This window comes from Nicotiana tomentosiformis, chromosome 11, assembly GCF_000390325.3.
Source record: "Nicotiana tomentosiformis chromosome 11, ASM39032v3, whole genome shotgun sequence".
Taxonomy (NCBI): domain Eukaryota; kingdom Viridiplantae; phylum Streptophyta; class Magnoliopsida; order Solanales; family Solanaceae; genus Nicotiana; species Nicotiana tomentosiformis.
Window position 1 is genome coordinate 101,711,538 of NC_090822.1, and position 16,273 is coordinate 101,727,810.

Sequence of the window (16,273 nt, forward strand, 5' to 3'; positions counted from 1 at the left end):
CAAAAGCCATTTTTTCGAACTGAAATCAGTAAAGAAGAAAAACGATCGTAAATATTTTTTTTACACTTCAAAATCGACAAGAAATTGAAGAAAACAAGAAGAACCTACAAGAGAAGCCAATGATCTTCAGTATCTACACTCTAATCGACGAGATTTGAGGGGAAATTAACACTACGTTTTGGGTTCATCAACCTTTTTCTCGTTTTGTTTAGAGAGAAATGAGGTCGGATAATTCAGTCTAGGGTAAAAATTAAAAAATAGCGGGTCGAGTATTTTAATCGGGTGAGCTTTTAAGTTATGGACCGAATCATTAAAATATTTTGAGTTCATTAATGACGTGACCACAAAGAGCGTGGCTCACACTCGTTAGTCTTTAACTGGTCTCGGATCATGAAAGGTGGAATAAAATTCACTTGCAATGTGTTTAGGGGGTAAAAGAATACCTGTTTAGTTTAAGTGTTCCCAATATATTTTTTGGATAAATTTAATGGAATCTTTATGTATTTTATTTTCTTTCCTTCTTTTTTCTACTGACCATCACTGGTGGCTTCAACCAAGAATTTCTATCTTCTTTCATAATGGCAAATTAAATAAACATTTCTAATGCATTAAAGATTGTGCTCTTTTTCACCCGAAGGACTCCGTTTAAGGAGATTCTCCTTTAAATTTTCTCTTTAGTCCCATACTAGGCTTAATGTTGAAGATGACACCCTAGTTCATCACACGTCACTTGCTTCGTCTTGAGATACCCCAATTATTTTCTTTATCTTACTTCAGCCACTAGAGAGGAGGGAGTTCAGGTCTTCAATATGTTTTACTCAATTAAAATTCTAGCCAGCTTAACTTTCAATATTATGCCTTCAGACGATCACAAAAAACGACATGCTATTTGATAACCGTAGCGTCTGAGCCAGCATATGTGTACCTCGATAAATTCTACCTCTCACCAACAACAGATACCAGATAACTTTATAAATCACCTAGTGTTTTTTTACTTCTGCTGAGATTTAAACTGAGACCTCAAGTTTCTCACCCATTTCATTGACCACTAGACCACACCCTTAAATGATATTTAATAAATAATTCGGCTGCAAGTTTTCGCGGTATTGTCCTGTACTCTCAGAAGGGGAAAGCAATCGAAGGGCAATTAGCCAATCTGATTTTCGGTATAAAAAATCCTCACCGTTAGTTAAGTAGCCCAATTATACACAAAACCCTCATCTTTAGTCAAGAATCGCAACTATACTTCCTCCTACTAACAGACTATTATAACTTTAAACTTATTTTAAAAAGTGTTTATCTCAAGAGTGCTTATCAAAATATAGTATTTTTGATGAAAAATAATTTGTGTTTGATTAATTAATTTGAAAAAGTACTTTTAAGCAACAATTGTGTTTGGACAAGCTTTTAAGTGTAATTTTTCCAAATTTACTTTTCAAAAAAGTATTTTTTGAAAAGAAGTTATTTTTTTCTGATTTTTAAAACTGTTGTTTCTACTAAAAAGCAACTTTTTTAAAAAAAAAAAATTCGATCAAATACCTTAATTTTGGAGAGAAAAAGGGCGAAAAGAAAATTGGCCTAATAAACTTGAAAAAAATATTGTTTCTTTGCCTAGTTGGACTCCACCATGGGAAAAAAAGCCTTCCCTTAATTTTCAAAATAATTAAATGTAGCATTAATATGCACTAAAACAAGAGTTTGAATTTTCATCACCACCACGAAAACTCCGATTCCCCATGCATGCAGGAGGTATGACGTCTGGCCTTCAAATTTATGACTTGCTCGATACTCCGTGGACTTCACCTGAAAAAAGAATTACGTATTTCTCTGTTGTTCATTATTATTTTTGAAAAAAACTTTTATATTTTTAAAAAAGAGATTTATAGCCTTATAGGATTATTTTGTCTAAACTATCATTGATTTTTGTAATTATCTCACTTAATTAATGCTCTACTAATCAAAATAATACTCTCTCTAGTCCACTTTAATTGATTAAGGCTATTTTCACACGTATTAAGAAATTTACATTTTAGTATTAATTAACAATAAAATTCATCATATTAACCTTAGTTTGTTCAGTCAAAATATTACAAATACTCTTAGGCTCTTTACTCCAAAAGCAATTTTGAAAAAAAGAAATTAACTCCTTTTTGATATCTGAAAAATTAAATATTATGAAAAAAAGAGAGGCCAAAAAATTAATTAAAACTCCTTATTGTTGTATTGTATCGTATTGTTACTTTAAAAATAATATTTATGTTGATTGTTACTTAAATTTTATTGTATCGTATCGTTAAATATGTCGTTACGAAATGACGAAAAGTATCACTTTATGAAACGATCGATTTGGTGCGGTCGCGTCATTTCCTTATTTATTTTCTCTTATCTTACCTTTTTTACTATTAAATAATCATATTTTATCATTTACCCTACCTTTTTATATAATAATATTACCTCATACCTTACTTTTTCTTTATAATATTGCAAGTTAATTCTTCATATTGTTGGTGCATGACATCATGAAACGACAACAAACAATACAATATATCCAAATATTGTATACATCAAAATAATATTGTACAATACAATGCAATATTATACAATACATTATGAAATGATACATGACAACCATCCAAACAAGTTGTAAGAAGTGTCAAGATCGACATATATATATTAGGTAACTTTTCCTAATTAAATGTAGACTCCCTAGACTTGACAATTTTTGTTTAGTTCCCCTTAAACTTTACGTGATCTTTAATACCCTGTAAACTAGAAAATTTGATAGTCTTAACCCTCCTAGATGCTGATATGGCAAAGGGCGTGAATACACTCTCTTTTAGATGCATGAGAGGGTGAAAAAATCGAAAAATTAACTTTCAAATGGGGTATTTTTTAAATATTAATTTTTACATAATCAAATATAATAATTTATTTATTCCAATTGTATTTCTCATTTTTTCTTCTTAATCTACATTGCATATTTTTCCCAATTGTATTTTTTTAAAATACAATGAATGTATATTTCAACTATGTAATTCTTATCTCTTTTTTTTTCGGGTCCAAATCTACAAAAATTAGTTGAAACTCCATTTATTCTAGCCAAGTAAAAAGAAGATTTAGACAAAGTAATAAAATTCGCAAATATTTAGTCAGAATTTTACTATTCTTAGCTGAAAAATTTGACATATATGGAGTTCCAACAACATATCTTATTTTTTTTCTTTAGATGCAATGATAATATCTTATAACTATGTATTCCTTCTTTTCCTGATCAAATATGTAAAAGTAACTTATTAAATATTATTATCTTTAGTCAAATAAAAAATTATAGTCAAAATAATATTGTTTTAAAAAAACTTATGCAGATTTTGGCACGAAAAAAATAATTTAAATAGTTGGTGGACTTTAAAAAGATAAAAATATATATTTTATAGTAAGAAAACAAAAAATTCATGTGGCGGCACATGTGTCACACTCTCATGGATTATCACGTTCGGGGGTCGAGGCTATAAAATTGCAAAATTTAGAAAAGTTGCGAAGTTCAGAGTTCAGAGGGATCCAGAACTATTTCCGGCTTACTATCTTTTTACAATAAAAAATTACTCACGATGTGCTTTCCAGTTTTTAGAAAAAAAATTAGAAACGTTTTTCAAGTAGCATTTATTTGAATTAAGTTTTTGCAAAAACTGAAGTCAGACTACACGTGTAGCTAGTTTATGTTTATAATTTTGTCCGAAGCACATAAGTTCCCTGTACCACCTACTTTTTCTTTCTCTTTTTTCAATAATCATTTGATATCCGATATTTATTGATCCCACTAGTATAAATTTGCACAGTATAACTCATAAATTGTGAAGTATTAAACTTGCAATATAAACCCAGCGACATAACTTTTTCCTTTTCTCTCCTCCGTAAGCTACAAAACATAAGGATTCCTGATTCTTTTAAAATTTCCCATTAAAATTTTCATCTTTCAGAAATTTAGCTCCTGCAATAAATTTTGGCTTTATTTTTTAAAATTTTATTTGAAAACATTGTTTGTTTATAAAATATTATTAAAATTTAAGAAAAAAAAATTCAAAAATTTTCAAGTTCCGAAAAACTGATTTAGATAATTTTTGGGTGAAAGTTTTTCTACCCCTCACAAAACTTTAATTTTTCTATCAATAAAATGTATATCCAAATATAATTTTAATTTTTAAAAATTATTTTTTAATATAATTTAATTATTTTTTTTTGAAGTTCAATTAAATCTATATCCAATGGCTAAATTAATGTGCTTCAAAATCGACGAAATCCCGGCATGTGTTTTCGGACCTTTCTAAGGTCAGTGTGGAAAGATGGAAACAGAATGGTGTTAGAGCTCTAATTAAAGATTTTGGACTTTTGCATAGCCTCCATTAATGTCCTTCCACTCCCACAAAATTTGTCTACTATGGAACAGCACACGCAAATTTTTGTCAATTCCGTAAAATTTATGAATAATTTAACAAAATAGGAGGGATAAGAATAGTAACAAGTCATGTCATAATTTATGAACAATTGAACAATACATTCAAATGTTTTAATCAATTTATACTAAAGTTATGCTCCGCCTCCTCCCGGCATAACTTGCGAAATATTTATTCAGCTTACCGAGTATATGATCCTTAATAGAAAAATATAGATGTCGAGGATTAGGATAGCAAGTTAGTACGTAGCCGAGCATTTTTATTTTTCATACCTGTATTTCTTTTCCATAAAGGAAGTAATAGTACTATTCTCGTATTTTCTATTCTTAGACAATTGTTACTATTTGTTATTTATTTTGCTTCGGTTATCCTTATTTTTCTGGTTGGTGTTACTGCTTCTCTTTCTATAACTTTTTCACTACCGTATTTCTTTTTCAAAATTATTGTATTTTATACTTTTTTTAAACCGAGTGTCTATCAGAAACTAACATCTCTCCCTTCACAAGGTAGGAGTACGATCAAACCCCAATTATGGAATTACTCGGAATATGTTATTATTGTTAGTCCACCCATAAGTTACTTTTGCAAATCTCCCAAAGCACAATCAAGCATCGATACGTTACAAGTTGACAAGTCTTGGATTCCTAGTCTTTATAAATGTGAAAACTTTACTCCCAAATTTATTACTCCTATTTAATTCCATCGACCTGAAAATAATTAGCAATAGTACAACATCATTTCACTCGAGAAAACTCCAAGAGTTGGCATCATAAATTACTCCGCTTGAGCAACCTGAAAGTTGCCCATATATTTCTGATTTTGCCCTTCTTTCTTTCCATTCACAGTTTTCTTTCCACAAAATGGCAACCACAAACCATGCAGCAAATGCAACTCAACATAGTGTAATTGTAGTTATGGTTCCTCTTCCAGCTCAAGGCCATCTCCACCAATTCCTCGAGCTCGCCCGCCGCCTCGCCTCCGCCCACAACATCCCCGTTTACTACGTCAGCACCGTCGCGCACGTCCGCCAGGCTCAGTCTCGTGCTCGTGGCTGGGACCCACTTAACACCCCGAACCTTAATTTCTCCGAATTCTCAGTTTCATTTGATGTCCCTCCTCCTAATCCTGATGCTTCCATCAAATTCCCTTCTCAACTTGTCCCTGCGTTTAACTCCTCGCTCCAACTACGCGAGCCAGTGGCAGAGCTCGTAAATAACCTGTCTTCTAAGGCTAGAAAAGTAGTGGTTTTGCACGATTTTCTCACTTCCTGGATTGTTCAGGATGTTCCTAAAATTCCTAATACTGAGTGCTACTGTTTTCACACTGTCTCTGCTTTTCTTATATTTTCTTACATTTGGGATGCAGCTAGACCACCTGTACCTTCTGAAGCTGAAGTTGTACTCAAACAAATTCCTTCTCTCGAAGGTTGCAACTCTCCTGAATTGGAAGAATTCGCAAAGAAGCAACTACAAGCTAGGGTTTTTGGTGTTGGGAATATTTTCAGTACGTCTCGAGTCATTGAACAATTGTATTTAGATCTTATTGAAAAAACGTACGTTAAGGATTTTAAACATTGGGCTCTTGGTCCATTCAATCCTGTGGAGATTCCAATTCCAACACCTGATGCTGAAAAACGTCGCCATTATTCACTGGAATGGCTCGACAAACAAACTGAGAACTCAGTGATTTTTGTTTCATTCGGATCTACAACTTCGCTGTCCGAAGAAGAAATCAAAGAGCTGGCGAAAGGGTTGGAACAGAGCGAGCAGAGATTCATTTGGGTACTACGGGATGCGGATAAAGGAGACATATTTTCTGGAGATGTAAGGAAACGTCAATTACCTGAAGGGTATGAAGAAAGGGTAGCAGAAAGAGGAATTGTTATAAGAGATTGGGCACCACAATTGGAGATTTTGGAACACGTGGCGACAAGTGGATTCATGAGTCATTGCGGGTGGAATTCGTGCATGGAAAGTATTTCAATGGGAGTGCCAATAGCGGCATGGCCAATGCATTCTGATCAGCCGAGGAATGCTTTGTTGATAACTAAAGGACTGAAAATTGGAATTTCGGTGAGAGTGTGGGAGAAGAGAAATGAAGTGGTGCCGGCGGAGACAATTGAGAAAGTTGTGAAAACTTTAATGGCGTCGTCGGAGGGAGAGGAGATGAAAAAGAGAGCTACAGAGTTGAAGGAAGCTGTGAAATTGTCAGTGATGGATGGTGGGGCAGCTCACAAGGAAATGGAATCTTTTGTTGCCCATATCACTAGATAGATTTTTATTGTATTTCCCTCATTTTCTTTTTCTTTTTTAATAATAGTGATGATCGAATCACTTTGTGTACTGTAAATTTATCCATTAAGTTTAAGCAAGTTGAATGTAGTGTTTTTCTAACCCTATTGGAAATTTCGATCTCCCTAATTTTCACCTACTTTAATGAACGCGAAACAACACCAAATGCAAAATTCACCAAATGCAAAATCTCATAAGTAGCACGACATAAAAAAGATAATTGTGGAAGTTAAAATTGCAATTTGTGGAGGTTACAAAAATGGCACACTACTTATAAATTCATCTCTAATTTAGTAATTACTCCAAGTAGGGGTAAATTTTGTATACAATCTACCTTCCCAAGACACCATTTGTAGGACTACACTAGGTTTGTTGTTGTACTCCAAGTAGAAAAACAAATCGATAATAACACAATAACATTACTCCCTCCGTCTCAAATTCTGGTTAAACTAAAATCAGAAAATATCAACATAAAAGTTAGATACAAGACAACAACATTACTGCCCCCATAAGTTTACTAACATATTAAGTTAATTTAATTTTAAAAAATCCAGATGGGGTATAACAAAATTTTGTCAGACTTGAACTCCATTTGGTACTGTCATACAAGCTCATATATCCCCTTAAACCTACCTCAGTTCTTCTTTTCCTGCTGCCTTTTCACTCTTCAATTTGTCTTCAAATGGAGGTAGTTGGTAGAAGAGTTTAAATGCCTCAACAACTTCTAGGTACCACATTGCTTCTCGATCAGGAACTCGAGAAAGGTCAACAATTTTATGGACCTGAAATGGAGAAGATGCTTAGAAATATCTTATAAAAAGGTTCAACTGAAACAAGAGACATGGTGACCTTAATAAAGCAATAGATTTTCGGAATACACATTGATTAATCAAATAGACTTGTTTTTCAGATTGATTACAAGTGATGATCCTCTAAAAACAGTCGGTTTTCAGATGTTTCACTAGGTGTAAAATCACCAAGAAAGCACCAAGCTCAGCTGATAATTTTTCAATGGTAGGTCGATCATTTGTCTGCTCTTCCTTGGTGCGGAAAGGTGAGGAAATACTACATTCCGATAAGGTCAAGGAGCCAGAAGGTGTACAATCTTCCACTATAACACCTCACTCCCCAGCTAAAGTATATTTTCATTGCTGTACAAACTTCTAATATGCTGAGTGAGCAGTCTTACTTGTTGTCTAATAGGTTTATTTGGTGATCTAGTTTGTACACTGCTAATATTCTACCTTAATAGGAATGTCTACAGAAAAAATGGCCTCCCATCAGATTGCAGCACTAATGCTTCTTCAAGCGTTTTACACACGGGGGTGAAATATTGACAGGCCAGAACAGGTTGAATTAAAATGGTCTGAAAACGGCTCGACTCCTTTTCTATCAATTCTAACAAAGACGACTAGTGTTTCACCCAAGTGCAAGTTCAGCCCATGTCTAATGCAAAATAATGCTTCTAAAATTGATCTATACTGCCAGAAGACCTATGATCAATGAGCTCAGAATACCTCTTCTCTCTTTCAAAAACACTATAGTTATTACTTCATCGGCGTTTAACCATTTTCCCCAATGTTTGCTTTTATATGTGATAATGTTCATATCAAAACCCTTAGGGGTTGGCCTGGTGGCAATTGACTTGAGCCTTGGGGTTTGCTCCCTTTCAAGGTCTCAAGTTCGAAACCCACTGGGTGCAAACAATTTCTGAGGGCCATCGGACTGGGTAAAACCTGAATTAACCGTGGTGCACTTGCGGGAAACTCCTTGCCGAGGGCCTGTGCACCCCCGGGATTAGTCGGGGCTAAAAGAGACTCGGACACCCGGTGCAAAATCAAAAAATGTTCATATCAATGCTATACAGCTAGACATAACAATCTGCTGCAATGAGTGGGAATAAAACTTGTTCTCCTAATCTTGGCAAATAATATGCCAATAGAGATATCTACAGAATTATTCCGAATTCAGAACTTCCTTCCACAATAAGCTTGAGATAAAATCAACCACTAATCTAGACAAATAGAATCAGAAATTTCAAAAAGATGAATATAACTTTTTATGTTAATTTGGCAATTGGAAGACCGAAAAGCAGAAACACAAAAATACTTCTGTGAGTTTGATCAGTTTGATACAGCCAGCAGTACGATGCCCTTAATAAGCTCAAACCAACATGTACAACCAACACTGGTACATCAAAAGGGTACGAATATTTTAAGGTATTTTGGCTATAGAAAGCCCCATAAATAATTAATAGTTCTATGAGTTTGATACATTTGATACTAGCATTGACACAATACCCTCGAAACTCAAACCAAAATGTTCAAGCACACCAAGACAAGTTAATACGAAAAAGTTTCTTAATTGAGATGAACTGGTGAAAAGGGACTTTCAACTTTCAAGGGAAAGCTTCACCTTTTTACCTCAACTAAGGGGAGTTTGCCTTTTTGAACTCGACACATTCAGACAACCACCAGGAAGGAAGGCTTATCGTGGACTGCACTGAAGAGGAATAGTTTAAGTAGAAGCAGCATACCTCAGAGGACATAGGTGATATGCTAAGACTGACCTTGTTCCTTCTTATGATAATCCTGACTCCAAAAACATGCTAGATATTTCTCCCCTGGTGGCTCAGGTAAGCTTTCTTACATCTTCTAAGGAGGTTTGCATTTATCCAAAACACAAGCATTTGATTTTAGTTTCCCTTTTTTCTTTTTGGAAATTCACAAGCATTTTATTTTACTGCACCATAATTTTAATCTGGATTGAATGAAGAGAAGTGCAGGAATGATTAATTGCACAACGCGGGATATGCACCCTGACTTGTCACCATTACTTTGCTATCTGTCTCAGAGTTTTCAATCAAACAAATCTAAGCTGAACAAACAAGATTTAAGATAGAAGAAAAAATATTTAACATGCACTTTGTTGACCACCTTTAGGTTGTCCGCTATTATTTTCAGTAACTTTGGATTAAGAAATAATAAACTGCTTGGGATGCTACTAGCTAAAAATAATCCGTGCTTTATTCCTGAACAGCGGTAATTTTTAACATTCAGGTTACAGCATTTAAATTTGGAGGATTTTGGCTTGGCCTATGCATGAAATATTGCATGCTTGATGGGACTGGAGCCACATAGTTTTTAGACTCTTGAAATGGAAGTTCCTGAGGCTACTTACCAAAGTCCCTCAGTCCTATCAGGAGAATAACTCCAGAGGTCCTCCAGTACAAAAACGTAGAGTATCCCAATGATGAATATGCTAAGCTGGAAGATATATCATACTCTGCTGAATTATGCAAGGGAGAAACACGATACAAGTCCTTTTGTTTTGATCCTGAATAGCTTAAACAACTCAGACAAAAAGCCTAGGAAGATGGAAATTTAACAAGTGCAATACATTAAGTTGTTTCAGCTTCCTTCTTGTAGAGCTTGAGTTCAGGCATAAATGAAATATGATTGAAAGACTAAGATACTATTTGCAGTTAATGGAAGGTCAAGATTTGATAGACCAATTACAAAAGCAGAGTTTGTATGCGATTGCGATTTGACTAATGACTCCAGAAGGCTGCTGATATGGTTGAAGATCAACATTCCACTACGTGAGATTGGTTCAAAATTTAAAGAAGCATAATGGTGACAAAAGCTACATCTTCTTCAACTGTAACTCTTTCTCATCAGTACCTACTCTTCTCAACCATTACTTTTATAGATTCCTACCCATGCTAAGCAAGCAGCCTTAACTGCTAAGGTTTAGAGCACGAGTAAATCTTGATATTGTAGTAGTAAACTAATAAAATGTTCAGCATTAGACATCAGGATTAAGGACTCGGGAGCATTAAACCCAATGCATAGCTTCCTTTCACAGTAAAATGGAGACGGATTTAGAAGAGAGGGAAAAGATTTTATTGGTAGTTGGGCAATCAAACCCTCAAAAACAACAATGCAATTATTAGTTTTACGGGTTTGATCAATTTGATGCAATCAAAGAAACAATACCTTCAATAAGCTGGAACAAAATGTTCCACCACACTAAAGCAAGCGAACGCAAGAAAAATCCTAAATTAACATGAATGAAGTGGTCATTTACTTGAAGGGAAAGGTTTATCTTACCTTAATAAACGGGAGGCCTCCTTTACGGACAAAATATCCTCCAACAACCATAATATACTTTCCTGTTCAAGAAGAAGGCAAGCAGAAGTACGGATTTTAAACAGCAGAAAAAACTATAAAAATAATAGGAAGAGTAATAACGCACCCAAGGGTGTGGCTTAATGGTCAATGAGTTGGGTTGAGAACCATGAGGTCTCAAGTTCAAATTTCAAGGGAGACAAAAAATACCAGGTGATTTCTTCCCATCTGTTCAAGCCTTGGTGGACAGAGTTACCTGGTACTTGTTGCCGGTGGCAGGTATCCCATGGAATTAGTCGAGGTGTGCGTAAGCTGACCCGGACACCACGACTACGAAAAATATATAATAACAGGAAGAGTAATAACAAGGGATGATGACACATACTCCCTTAAGCTTTCAGCCAGTATCATAGAGTTCCCGTGATTCAAATATTACATGGAACTTCATTTTAATCTTTATTTTATAAGTGAAATAAGTAGCCCTTTGTGCATTAACTTTATTTTATTAGATTAAGAACCTAATCTTGTCATCAAAAGTGATTTCTTCTCATCTGCCTAAGCCTAGGCGAGCATAATTACGGCATATCTGTGCGGGTGCGAGGTAGCATGTACCCAGTGGAGCAGTTCAGGAGCACATCAACTAGGCCGGACTCCACAATTACAACCCCCCACCCCACCCCCACCCCCACCCCCACCCCAAAAAAAAGAGAGAACAAAAATCTAATCTTGTCATCCACCCATTCAACATTTCTCAAATAACTTCTCCACATTTACAAAAGTAACTACAAAATGATAATGAAACTCAAGCTGAAAAATAGAGCAGGAAATTATTGAGCCATATGAAAATATTAAATAGATTAACCTATAGCCTTTTTACACAAAAATGGAGAAAATAAAAAATAATAGTATACCCGAAAAAAGAAAAAAAAGACGGGTCTAAAATCTAAATGGAGCAACATGGATATTGAAGTATCCTATAGGCATAATTGTTAGTAGTATTATCATTGTGGGAAGTTTGTGTAATATTTAAAACCCCAAGGGAGGTATGTATAATTTCCCGTAAACAAAATGACTGACCTATCTCCATAGAAAGATTGAGGAAGTCGCCAGTGAGTAGGAGTTCAATGACCCCAGTGCCATCATCTAGTAGGAATCGGCCGGAGGAATCTGCTGTAGGTGTTGAAACCAAAATACCCTGCAATTAAAATTGGGAAAACAAAGCAAATGGAGGATTATTAAACGGGAAAAAAGGGGGAAAAGGGGAGGAAGAAGGAGGAGTTATGAGAACCTGGAGCCATGCGCGTTGAAAGAGAATGCCTTCAAGAGTGAAAGCAGCGTTGGATTTTTGGGTGACGGTTTCTTTGGCATCTTTTAGTTGCGAGCACAGCAATTTCAGTGCTGCTAAACTGTAGTCCATCTTCCTCCCACCATTAAATTTTCAAAACACACCTCTGTTTTTATAGTTTTCTCTTCTTAATTTAACTCAATGTTCTTCATAATTTCTTATGGTCCCTCAACTTAGAATTTATTACACTGAAGTCCTTAAACTATTTTTTATAACGAAAAAATTATTAACTTTACTTAAGTGTCATAAAGATCACTAAACTATTTTTTTTTTGTTACAAAACAATCACTCAATCAAGTCACTCATCTCTGAGCCTCGCCGTCTCCAAATCACTCGCTCGCTCTGAACGAAGAACGCGAATTATGGCCTTTGATGCCTCTACCTACCTCAAAGCCGCCAACCAGTCCGATTCCGACTTCTCTAAGTCCGCTATCCTTTAGGCGAGCTCACCACCCAGAACATATGCCTTGATTAGACTTTCTTCAAGCATTGCCCGCAACGAGCTCACTTGGGCTTGAAGGTTGGCGCATTGGGGCTCGACTCCCCTTCTCACCTCGAGCTCCTCTTCCTTATCCTTTAACGCCCCCTCAAGCTGACTACATTTTTCGATGACCTTCACCAATTCGTCATCCTTCTTCTTTAGCTCATTTTGGAGAGCCCGAAAGTTGCTACTCCCACCAAGCCGCCTGCAAAGCTCGCAGTGCTTATCACGATACTCGTGATATTTCCGCTCCATCTTTTGGAAAATGGCCTTCCGCCTCTCCTCTCGTCGGGAGCTTTCGATCTCCAAGATCACAGTCTGAAAAGAAAACCAGAGCGAGTAAGAATAAAATCGGATTCGACATGAACGAACATACTAATGAAATACCCAACTTACCCTAAGAGCAAGGTCGGCTATGCTCCTCGACAATGTGGAATCTTTCAATTTCTTGAGGGTTTTACCCTCTACGTTAGAACAGAGGGGACCAAGAAAAGGGACCACATCCTCGGTATCAATTAGTAGATCCCGATCCAGAGGGATCGCAATGGTCCGCGTAGTTCCCTCCAATCTCACCTCGAGTTGGGTGAGTCCTTCTCCCATCATCCTAACCTCTTCGCGGTCCATATTGGAGCCCATCTCGTAACCATCATCAGCAACCCCCTTACATCTCTCATTGGTAAATGAGGTGGGAATATTAACTGGCCGCGAGGACGATGGCATATCTCGTCGCACAGTACCTAGAACCTCCACGGACACTCCACTAGTTCCTACGTTGGCATTAGTGTTACATCCCGTACTTTTCTACGTTGGATTTGTCATAAGATAATTGACATAAGTTCAAAGACAAGACTATTTTTTAGGTTATAAGTTCTTATGATATTTATATCAAGTGATAAGTAAGTGTTGTGAAGGTCATAGGGTAAACAAATTGAAGAAGGCGAGTTTCGTTGATGTTTGATATTTTGGGATAAAATACGGTCTAAGCTATAATACTCCGTATTTATGGATTAGTGTCATACAAGGTACCAAACGGTCATGATAGTAAGTTATATGAAATATATTAGTATTTAATTGAATCGAGACCTAAAAATTATTGTGTGAATAATTGGTTAAATGTTGGTATAAAGTCATGAAATATGGAATTAGTTATAAGTGGATAAGTGTCATTTGTATGAATCCACGTGGAATCATGAGGATAAGAGAGGCTCATGACTAATCAACTTTATAAGGATTAAGGTGGCAGAAAGTAGGGAATTCAATATTGACTAGGCAAGTCTTGGAGCTAGGTGGCAAGATTAGGGAGTTTTGGTGGCTTAGTCATCAAATTATATGGGTGGATAAGTAATTAAAAAAATTTGATAGGCTTGACTTGATAAGCCTCCCAACGTGGCAGCCAAGGAAAGCCCAATAAATGACTCTTAAGTCATAGAGCAAGATGGCACATTTAGAAAATTGGTGGATAAGTTAGGCAGGAACATCATCCTCCATGTGGCAACAAGTGAAAATGACTCAAACATCCAAATGGTGACTCTTTGGTTTATGGGATTAGGTGGCGTTTTAGGGGAAATTGTGGGCTGCCATATTGCATGAAGTTGGCCAAGGGTGGCACCAATGTGCACATGAGTCATAACACTTGGTGTGCCTTGTTTACATGTAACAATGCAAGCCTTTAAGCCTTCATATTATACTTCTTTTGCAATTAAGATGTAGAAAGAAGGTTGAAATCTTTCTTTCTATTATTAGGGAGTCTCTTACTTTAGAAACATAGCAAAAAACATACATCCATGATACTCCATATGTCTAGCAACATGAAATATGCCATGATCATAAAAAGTGCTTAGTTCTTGTTCAAAGATTTAAAGGAGCAAAAATTGTTCTTGGAAAGCTCAAGTGAAAGTAGTTGATAACTTCATCAAGTAAGGTATGTTAAGGCTATCCCTTCTTTTCTTTTGGCATGATCCATATGATACAAACAAAACGAGCAAACGCATAACTTTTATAAATGACTCTATTCATAGACGTACTAGGTGTGCTTATGTTCTTGATTCCCCATGTGTCCTACTATCATATCGTCTGTTCATGGGTCTCATGATATTTCAAGAGATCTTATTGACTTACTTCATTATGCATTGCATTCATTTATACATATGCATTTACCCATGACCAGATGGCATTATATACGCATATATTATATGTATATAGGGTATGGAAAGAGGTTACGGCGTTATATATGCACCACCACCTGATCAGTTGGTATACGTTGATGATTTTGCCCACAGAGGCTGAGATGATATGATGGGATATCCTCGTAGGCTTGATGATGTTATGTACGCACAGACCTATGCATTATATGACATTTATACGTATATGCATGATATTATAAATATTTCATGATTTACATAGCTATCCAGACTTACAGGTTGAGTCCTTTATTCCATATTTCTTTCATGCCATTATATACTGATTTACATGCCTTACATACTCAGTACATTATTCGTACTGATGTTTTTGTTGTTGTGGACGCTGCATTCATGCCTACAGGTATAGATAATCAGTTTGACGAGCCCTCATAGTAGACGAGGTTAGCATTTAGCGAAGGATCGGTAAGACTCCACCTCATTCGGAGTGCAGTCGAGTCTATAAGTCATCGTGTCAGAGTTTTGTTACAGACTTATAGGTAGGGCGGTACCTTGTCCCATTTGATGTCGAATAATCTTAGAGGATTTGTAGACACATGTTCATTATCTACAGTATGTAAGAGGCCTTGACGGCCCGTATGTATTCATGTTTTAAGAATGATGGTTTATTGATACAACGTTTTCCTAATTTTTTGTTATAAATTACGAGTTGTGGCCATGTTGGCCCATGATAGTTGCAGAAGAAAAAAAATGATTTACAGAGTGGTTCGCTCGGGCCAGCACGGCATTGGGTGCCAGCCACGCCTCCCCAGGTTTGGGGCGTGACAATCAGGAAGGGGCATGCTCTTTGCGACTTCCGCTGATGGCAGGACCTCAGACGGAAAATTTGCACCGCCTTCAGGCATAACGGAGGCCGGTTCGTGTTTGTTCCTCGTAGAATCTATGGCTCGGATTGTCCCATCGCCAACGTCCACCGACCTCCTTTTACGAGAGACCAAATCCTCCTCCCTCGATGAAGACTCTTCATCTATTAAATGAAGCAAGGGAGAGGCTAGAGTTTCTGGTATTGAAGCCGCCGACAATCGAGCTGGTCTAGCCGAAACCGGAGGCCGAATAGAAGTGGATGGTCGGGCAAGCTTGGCTACAGTCACAGCAGGGGCGGACCCCGTTGTAGTGTGCATTTGGCAAAACGCAGGAGTAGGGGCCTTCGACCTCCTCGAGGATCCCCGGGCTAGAAACCAAAGAGAAGAAAAAGAAGATTAAGAGGTTGATCCCTACAAAACAACAAGCAAGCGACCAGAAGGCCATAAAAATAAAGATTAAAAACGGGCAAACTCACCGGTCGCTGAAAGCTTGGGCCCGAACTTATTGAAAAAGACCGACCATTCGCGAATCCCCACTATTTTAGGCAAGACCTGGCTAACCCAGTCGTGAATA

At 36.5% G+C, this 16,273-nt stretch overlaps 2 protein-coding genes across 2 annotated transcripts; one reads left to right on the top strand and one right to left on the bottom strand.

The window, feature by feature from the left end:
* The first annotated feature begins 5,103 nt into the window (after positions 1 to 5,103).
* LOC104116572 (zeatin O-glucosyltransferase-like) lies at positions 5,104 to 6,849 on the top strand. Its single transcript, XM_009627460.4, has one exon. The coding sequence runs from the start codon at positions 5,312 to 5,314 to the stop codon at positions 6,722 to 6,724; it is 1,413 nt and encodes a 470-aa protein (XP_009625755.1). The 5' UTR covers positions 5,104 to 5,311; the 3' UTR covers positions 6,725 to 6,849.
* Positions 6,850 to 7,148: 299 nt separating this feature from the next.
* Positions 7,149 to 12,324, bottom strand: LOC104116571 (uncharacterized). The gene is made up of 4 exons (XM_009627459.4): positions 12,161 to 12,324; positions 11,950 to 12,067; positions 10,855 to 10,916; positions 7,149 to 7,524 (listed from the first exon to the last, which is right to left on the bottom strand). The coding sequence occupies exons 1-4, from the start codon at positions 12,287 to 12,289 to the stop codon at positions 7,372 to 7,374; spliced, it is 462 nt and encodes a 153-aa protein (XP_009625754.1). The 5' UTR covers positions 12,290 to 12,324; the 3' UTR covers positions 7,149 to 7,371.
* Between the last annotated feature and the right edge of the window lie 3,949 nt (positions 12,325 to 16,273).